General features: G+C 50.0%; 1 protein-coding gene across 1 annotated transcript; it reads right to left on the reverse strand.

The window, feature by feature from the left end:
• Nucleotides 1-646: 646 nt before the first annotated feature.
• LOC123105553 (probable cellulose synthase A catalytic subunit 2 [UDP-forming]) lies at nucleotides 647-6,083 on the reverse strand. The gene is made up of 14 exons (XM_044527635.1): nucleotides 5,697-6,083; nucleotides 5,382-5,580; nucleotides 5,017-5,255; nucleotides 4,835-4,934; nucleotides 4,522-4,708; nucleotides 3,999-4,265; nucleotides 3,577-3,922; nucleotides 3,358-3,495; nucleotides 3,143-3,268; nucleotides 2,847-3,059; nucleotides 2,457-2,700; nucleotides 2,118-2,320; nucleotides 1,503-1,853; nucleotides 647-1,424 (listed from the first exon to the last, which is right to left on the reverse strand). Exons 1-14 carry the CDS (start codon nucleotides 5,718-5,720, stop codon nucleotides 840-842), a joined length of 3,222 nt encoding a protein of 1,073 aa, XP_044383570.1. The 5' UTR covers nucleotides 5,721-6,083; the 3' UTR covers nucleotides 647-839.
• Between the last annotated feature and the right edge of the window lie 2,661 nt (nucleotides 6,084-8,744).

An 8,744-nucleotide genomic window follows, 5' to 3' on the forward strand; every position in this document is an offset into this window, starting at 1 on the left:
CAGCTCAATCGATTCGAAGAGCTAGCTAGCTAGCTCGATACGCCAGCCGTTCGATCCAACCGCCGCTTGCGCCGCTCCGGTAGCCCTGGCCTCCGTGCGTGCCGCGCTCGCCCCGGCCGCCCTGGCCTTCACTCGTGCCGCGCTCGCCTTGCGTTTTCTCTCGCCCGTCTATCCGCCGGATTGACACGAGGAAGAGGACGACTAAAAAAAAGAGCTAGCTTTGGGTCTGTTCGGTATATTCGAAGAATATATTTTTTTACAGATTGATTATACGGAGTCTGAGTCTATCCTCGCCCGCGTCAGCGTGCATGTACCCTTTTCCACGAACTGTAAAAGACTTATACGGGTCGGGATTGTGCGGGGTCTGCTAGAGATGCTCTGAAGGACCTACGTATGGATTTCAGAAGGCAAGATCTTGCATGAAATTTCACTATGTTGCTCTTTAGATTTTAGGATATGTTATATTTGAAAATTCCTAATATGAATTTTGTTTCTCCATTTTGGGGATCCCTTACCCAAACATTTGCTCAAACCTCATGTTTTTATATTGTTTTAGTAGTCCAACACAGCATGTCAACTTCTCTGTTTCTAATCAAGAAATACAATCCTGCAAGATAACTTAGCCTACATTAACAAACATGGTTGCTTCTTTTTCTGCTGCTTCAATAATATATATACTAATAATAATATAATGAGTAGATAGCAGAGCTAATTTAATACTGCATATTAACACTAAGTACCGAGTTTCTACAACCAAGATCATCTGGTAAACTAGTGTCACCCGCTAATATCATACAACAGAATGGGTGGCAATTCTGTTCCGGTTATCTTGCACGCTCCTAGCAGTTGATGCCACACATTTGGATATCTGGCCCAGTGACTCTTGTGGTGAACGGGTCAATGCGAACCCACAGCAAGGAGAAGATGGATGCTAGAAGTATGGCCCAGACGACAACGATGGTCGGCGTGCGGTTCTGCCGTCCCATGAGTCCCTTGAGGAATGGGTACAAGTGGATAATCACCCAGAAGGCAAAGAAGAGCTTCCCGAAAAGTGGGCCCCATGACTGATAGCCGCTGTTGATCGCGTAGGAGGTACCAGCCACAACTCCGACAAGGTTGATGATCAAGATAGTTGTTGGTGGGATCAGAAGAGTCGTCCACTTGAACATGTAGAGCTCGGCAAAATCATTATCTTCATCGGATGCTTTTGAAGTGACAGTGAAGCTGGTGTCGATACCCGCAAGTACCTTCAGGAGACCTTGGAAGACAGCAAATAGATGTGCAGAAATGCCTCCGATGACCCAGAACTGTTCATTCCTCCACCACTCGTCGATGCCAACACCACTCCACCTCATCTCAAGGATACCAGTGGCGAAGATCGAAATAAAGAGAGAGATAAACCAAATACTGGCAATGTTGCTAATCTGCATTTCAATATGTAGTGAGTATAAATATTTTTACAGTTTTGTACACGCAAGAGCAAAGACTGAGCCGGGTTTTACCTGTGGGATGATGAACTTTCCCGTGAGAAGACAAACAGCTGGTAATATGCAGTATATGAGGAGCGGTATTGATGTGAGTGGGTAGATAGTGGTGTTGATGTAAGCAAATCTCTCCAGGAATTTAAGCCGTCCGCCATAGCCATACCATATGGGACAATGCCTACTGAAAAGAATTTCCACCGAACCAAGCGCCCACCGAAGCACTTGGTTCAGACGATCTGAAAGGTTGATGGGGGCAGACCCCTTGAAAGCTGGTCGCTTAGGCATGCAGTAGATTGACCGCCAGCCGCGTGCATGCATCTTGAACCCGGTAAGAATATCTTCTGTAACAGAACCATAGATCCAACCAATCTGCAAAACACAACAGGAAGATTACAGATACGAAGCAAAAAAAAAAAAAACAGGTTTGAAGCCAACAATAAATAGATCATCTCAGAGATACGACCACAAAGAACATTCATGAATTTAGATTTAGTTTCTTCTAACGAGCTCACATGTGAAATCTTTAGTTCTGTAAACCAGAACAAGAAACTTGACTTGATCATCAAAAAAAAAATTGGAACACCAGTTGATATAAGAAAAATGCTGGTATTATAGAGTGTACAACTTAATTACCTCCCTTCCCCAGTCACTTCTGTCCTCATAACCACAGCTGATGACATGGATTGCTTCTTTCAGAAGAGACTCTGGAGTTGCAGACTGGGGAACACCACCGTACTCCATTAGAGTGGAGGCTACGAAAACACTGGACTGGCCAAATCTCTTCTCCAGGCTCATTTGAGACATAAGAAGTGATTTCTCGTCGTCAAATCCAGAACCTATTATACGAATAGCACTCAGGTAAGAAAGATATGTAGCCCTGTCCTACCTACCCTAGTCAAAAAAAAAAAGCTACGCTGACTAGCGACTACAGACAAAACAAATTGAGCAATGGTTGTTATAGAGCAAAGATACCTTCGATACCCTCCTCTATATCTTCAAGATTGAACACTGGCACGGAACCGTCCGCATGCTTATCTGACTTCTTACTTCCTGTGCTCTTCGATTTTGAGGTCCTACCCCCACAAAGCTTAGAGAATAAACCTGACTCCTTGTTCTTCATGGGGGGTTCATAACCATATAAAGCTGTTCTGTTGAACACACAACCAGTCCCCACATAAACTGGTCCTTGGATGCCATCGAGACCCCTCAAGTTAATCTGCAGCAAACAGATACAGGTAAGTTACAGATCATTGCCAAACAAATTTTAAGAAAAAGCTCATCCAGCAACAATATTAACAACAGTGGTTCATTAAAACTACTTGGTGCCAGTGAGATAAGAAAGTGATAAGCACAAGAACTTACATCAAAAAATACGGTGTTCCTGTTTGCATATCTATCATTCGTATCAATTCCATCGAACCTCTGAGGAAACTGGACATAACAGATTTTCCTCCCTAGATTAGGGTCCATAAGAAAGCACATAGCCTCTCTTAGAGCGCTGCTATTGTTGATGTAGTGATCACAATCAAGATTCAACATGTACTGCCCATTAGTAAGGACAGCTGATACACGAACCTGCAGAAAGCATTCCACTTCCATTACACCCAGGTAATCAAAGTATATAAGGCAACTTACGACTTCGGTGTTTAACTACTCACAAGTGCATTCATGGCACCAGCTTTCTTGTGGTGCTGGAATCCAGCACGTTTCTCACGAGACACATAAACCAAACGGGGAAGCTCATTGCCGTCACTATCAAGGCCTCCACTATGACCAAGGAAAACCTGAACATGACCAGAAACTTAAGTTAGAAAATGGTTACCATAATAACCAGTCCTGCTGGCAGATCCAGCTCTTAATCAAGTAACCTGACCTGAAGCATTCCAGGATGGTCCCTGGTATTGTTCCCAGGCCAAGGTGTGCCATCTTGCATGATCCATCCTTCCTCAGGAACTTTCTCGGCCTTGGCTACAAGGCTATTAACACGAACTTTGAACTCTTCATATTCTCTCTGTGGAGTTTAATAGAAATTAATGTCCTCAAACAGAAACTGGAACAACCAACAAATATACACTAATAAACCAAAATCTACCTTCATGGCTCGACGATCTTTAACGAATGAAGTCTGAACTTTGTCTTTCAAGAAATCAATTTTCTGAGCAAAGTACCACTCTGGTGCTCTGGGTTCTATGTTATACTTTTTACAAAACGGTACCCATTTTCTAGCAAACTCTGAAGTCTCAGCAAGTGCATCAAAGGTAAGCATCGCAGCTCCATCATCAGATACATAGCAAGATACTTTGTCAACAGGGTAGTCCACAGCAAGGATAGAAAGCACAGTATTTGCAGTGACAAGAGGAGGCTCCTTCATAGGATCCACAGTACTGACAAAAATGTCAACAGGAGCCAACTGAGACAACTCACCATCCCGGTCATACCTGATAGTGCAAGTGATATACTGTCAGTACTATGTCAGTATAAACATTTCTATTAGCACTAGATTTTGCACATCACCTTAAAGCCAGCCTATCAAGGTAAGTTTCACGATTGACTGGAGACCACTTGGGGAACTGATCCAAAATCCAGGAAAAAGCAAACCAAATCTCACATATCACGGACAGCAGCCAAAGTGGATATGCATTACGGACAGGGTTTGTGATACGGTAGTGCAGGAAGATGCAGAGGACAATCAATCGTAGCACAATGACCATCCTGTAGGGATTTATTCTGGATGAAGGAATTGGCACTTTTCTAGACAGAGGCTGGCGAGTTTCATCATTCCTGCAATTCATATGGCCCAAGACAAAAGTTATTGCTGCAAGTCATATACAAAAACTAGTATTTACAGTTTCAGCAAGATATGTATACCCATTAAGAATATGATCTAGCAATCTCTGTTCAAATGCAGGGTTAATACCAGAAGGTATTCAAATATAAAAGAAACCCACCCAAGCTTACCTCACATAGATGTAAATTAGTCGGATAGAGCGAACAACACGAAGATGAATAATGGTGTGCAAGAGAAATTATAACTCACAGTAAGGGGTCTTCCATGCCATAGTCAGTGCATGCATCGATATCACCATTTCCACGGCCTTCAGAAGGAGCAATGCTTGTTCCATTAGTCATGGGAATTGCACCCTTGTCTTTCATTTTCCAGCCATCAACTCTCTCTTTCCACGCAACATTGCCAAGGCTGCCAGAGAACTCCCTTGATGGATTTGCTGGAAATATTCAGAAGCATAAAACAACTTCTACATATTCACAGTGGGATGCAAGTAAAACAAAGTACACACAAGTCATAATGGTACATATATATACATGTGCGAATGGTACATATATATACATACGAGAATGGTTCACATAGGCAAATGGATGTCCGCGCTTGCCAACATTTCCAGCAGGGGACATCATATGATCGGGGGAAGCTCCAGAAATTTCTCCTGAGACCTGTGCAGACATAGACGAAACCAATGTCAGTTTCATATTCCCAAATACTGTTGTCACAATCAAAACAGGTTGCAACTCCAACCTGGCTATGAGAGAAGCGCGGGATGTATCCATGAGGGATTTCTCCACTGTCATACTTGTGAAGCCCAATCTCACCGCTGCCGAACTTAGTGAGGCCAATATCATCACTAGCTCCCGAGTTCCTGCGCCAGGTGAGCATCTTCTCAGGAATCTTGTTTTTCTGATCCTGGTTTCCAGAGGCTGGGTAGTTGAAGTCGCTAGCATCATCCTCGCTTTCATCCCCACGTGCTGGTGGGCTACCTAAACAGCACAACACAAGAAGAATCACAGGTTGAATTCTCAGCTGCTCCAGCCTTTGGATGCTACTAGCATTTTTTTAATCGGAATCGCAGTGGAGAGGGGTTGAGTGAGCAGCAGCACGCGTACCCTTGTGGCGCTTGTACTTGGTCTTGCACTGCGGGCAGGCCTGGGTGCCCTCCTTGCGCTCGTACTCGTAGCAGGGCCGGCAGACGGGGAAGGCGCAGACGTCGCAGGCGGCGAAGAGCTCGCCGTTCGCCGCCGCGCCCACGCCGTCGCCGCAGATCTGGCACACCTGCCCGCCGCCATGCCTCCCCGTTCCCGATTTCTGCGCACACGCACCAGAAAATAAAAAGACGGGAGAGGTGAGTGAGAACAGTCGCCGGATAATAAATCCGCGCACACAGAAAACCCCAACCAAACCCCCCAAAAAACGCCACTCACCGCCGCGTCGCCGCCGCCGGCCATGGCGCCCGCACCGCGAGCTCACCCCCCAATCCGAGCCGCGGCCCGCAGCCCCTCTCCGAGGCCCCTGATCAGCAAACAGACCGGCCGAGACCCCCTCAGCCCCAGACGGGTCCCCCCCCCCCCCCAAATCGCGCCGCGGCACCAGGGCCACAGGGGCGGCAGGACGGCTGCAGTAGTAGCGGCAGGGGCGCCGGTGGAGTCCAGCTCACGCGGATTGGAGCCGGGGCGAGGGAGGGGACCGGGAGGGCGACGGCGATGGCGTGTGCGAGGAGGAGGAGCGCGTGAGCCCGTCCGTCCGCGCACTAGTACGTTGTCGCTTGCGCGGCGGGGTTTAGCCATTTCTAGGGAGCTCCCCTAATGCGCCGCTTAATTGCCATCGGATTTGGTGGCGGGTTCGCGGTTTTGCGGCGCGGAGATGGACGAGGAATTGAGGATGATCGGCTGGGCGGGCCCGCGGAGCAGTGGGCGTGGACCGGACGGCGGTCGTTGTGTAAAGAACGGCAGGAAGCGTGACCGGAATTTCAGAATTTGGGTGCGGGCGTGGGGCCGGGTGGGCGTGTGTCAGTGCGCGCGCGAGGGGTAGAGACGGGACGACAGCTGGCGATGATCGCGCTCGCACGAGGGAAGAGAAACTTGTTGGCTCTTGCTACTACTAGCTGCGCTTGAGCTGTCGAGCAGCGGAGAGACCAGCGTGAGCTCAAGCATCATTGCACCTTTTATTCGAGAAGAAATGGAGTACATTGTAATTCGAAAATCCATACTTACTACGTAATATTTCTGCGATGCTCAATCCACGATATTTCTTTGCCAGTTTTGAACATTTGGGCTCTCCTATGCAGCGTGCGCGTGGATCCATTTCGAGCAGAGTTCCCTTCGTAAGAGCATCTCCAACTGTCGCGTTAAACAAGCGCCGCGTCGTAAATTTGATCATTTTAGCGTGCGCACAACCCATCGGGTGTCTCCAGCGGGCGCGCAATAACCGCGCATGCGGTGTAAGGAGTTGGGCGCGTTGTTCGATTCGCTATCTCGTGCGGTGTATTTGGGGCGACCGCTTCCGCGCGCGGCACACTTGAGCGCTCGCGCCGCACTCTCTCCTCTCCGCCTCCTACGCCCCGCGCGCGCCGGCGTCGGCGAACCGCACCTCATGGATGCACGCGTCGACACCCCGCTCACCCCATCCTATAGATGCGACCCGTCCACCGCCGTCGCCGCCGCCGCAAACCCTAACGCGGGGGGCGTTGGCCTCGCCGCCGCCGGAGCTCCTCCGACCATCGGCCTCGCGCGCGGCCTCTTCATGCCGCCGCGGATGACCTCGGCGGCGGGTGGCGTCGCGCCGGCGTCGCGCCGGCGCCGCCCCGAGCCCCCCCTCCCCCCCTGAGGCTCCCCAATGCGGCGCGACCGAAGAAGGGCAAGGCATCGGCGAAGAAGAATAAGGCGCCGGCGAGTCGCGCGCGCTGCATTTTTTACGCGCTGCTGGAGCGACGCGCGCTGTGCATTTTAGCGTGGCTGTTGGAGCCAGCGCGGGCGACCGCGCAAAACCAGGCGAACGGCATCCGGCAAACTAGTTTTCAGCGCGCGGCGCATAGCGCGGCTGTTGGAGATGCTCTAAAGGGACCAACACACACATTCGTTGGCTAGGCTGTTGGAGATGCTCTAAAGGGACCAACACACACATTATTTGGCCGAACTCCTCGTCAACTTGGCTCAAGGAGAAGCTGGAATCTTAGTGACTTCGAGATAAACCTGTTCATGGACAACCCGTCCGAAGCCCGGCCCAAAAGCCTGAATAAAGCCTGAAATGTACATATAAATATATTTTATTTGAAATATAGGTATAATAAATTAATATAATATTCAAAAAACAATTAATTTAATTAAAAATCCACTATTCATGTTCTGCGGGCCGGGCCAGGCTCGGGCTTGGGATTTTTTCTTTAGGCTTTGTCAAGCCTGGCCCGAACCCGACCCGGGCCGACAAATGATCAGGTTTACTTCAAGTTAGGTGCATCTCTACCAGACCTCTTATATTCACGTGGATTGTAAAAATCTGGCGACTATACGGATTTGGCCTGTTTTTTTGGAATAGACCAAAGCCCGTATAGTCGCCCCGCCCGCAAAAGATTTTACGGTGGCCCGCAAACCGCCCCTCTCCCCTCCACGGGGTATATCTACGGGTATGCCACGAGTATACGGGCCGAAACCATGTCCCTCCGCCGCGGCGATTCCCCAATACCCACTCTGATTTTTCTCGCCGCCGGTGAGTTTAAATCCCCCCCCCCCCACCGATCTGCACCGATGTGGAGCTCTGGCCGGCGCGGTGGCGGCGGCGGTCGCCGCGGCGAGCACGCGGCCAAGCGCTACACCAACTACGGGTTCCCAGTGTCGGCCGGTGTCCCTACTCCGCCACGAGACGAAGGAGTACGACCGCCGCCATGCGGGGCGCTTCGACGCGAGGAGCTCTTCCGCCGCGCCACTGCTTCTGGTGGAGAGGGAGCCCGGCGAGCTTCGTCTGCTCCGCGCCGTCAAGATCGAGTCGGAGGAGGAGCGGTCACGGCGTCATATCGGCCCAGAGGACTACCACGCCGGACCCGACGCGAACGCCTTTGAAGCGGCATCGTCGAGCACACTGCGCGAGTAGGAGAAGGACACGCGTCGCCGGCCGGACGAGGATCTCAGTGACCTCCTCTTCGAGCAGGCGCTCGCGCCACGCGTGAGTTCGACGCCAAGAAGACAACATGGCGCCGCGAGCAGGAGGAGCAAGATAAGAAGTACATCGATCTTGTCTCCTCCGGCCATGACGAGTGAGAGCCGCCGCCGCACCCGGAGAGCTCATCCGATTTTGGCTAGTTTAGGGTAGGGCGGCATCGCGATGTAGAATAACTTTCAAAATGCAGCGATGATCAAACTATGAATGTATTATTTGTTTTTCATTTCGTCTGGGAATGCTTTCTTTCAAAATTTACAGTTTTTAATACGGCTTTGTTCGGCCGTAGCTGATTTTATTCCGCAAATATCTGATTTCTC

This window comes from Triticum aestivum, chromosome 5A, assembly GCF_018294505.1.
Source record: "Triticum aestivum cultivar Chinese Spring chromosome 5A, IWGSC CS RefSeq v2.1, whole genome shotgun sequence".
Lineage (NCBI taxonomy): Eukaryota > Viridiplantae > Streptophyta > Magnoliopsida > Poales > Poaceae > Triticum > Triticum aestivum.

What these genes read in the sequence shown, in the direction of transcription:
- LOC123105553 (XM_044527635.1), bottom strand. Translation starts at nt 5,720, where the DNA reads ATGGCCGGCGGCGGCGACGCGGCG. An exon ending in CGCGCTTCTCTCATAGCCAG is followed by an intron (nt 4,935 to 5,016) that starts GTTGGAGTTGCA and finishes ATGTCTGCACAG; the next exon opens with GTCTCAGGAGAAATTTCTGG. An exon ending in TATAGAGGAGGGTATCGAAG is followed by an intron (nt 2,321 to 2,456) that starts GTATCTTTGCTC and finishes TTCGTATAATAG; the next exon opens with GTTCTGGATTTGACGACGAG.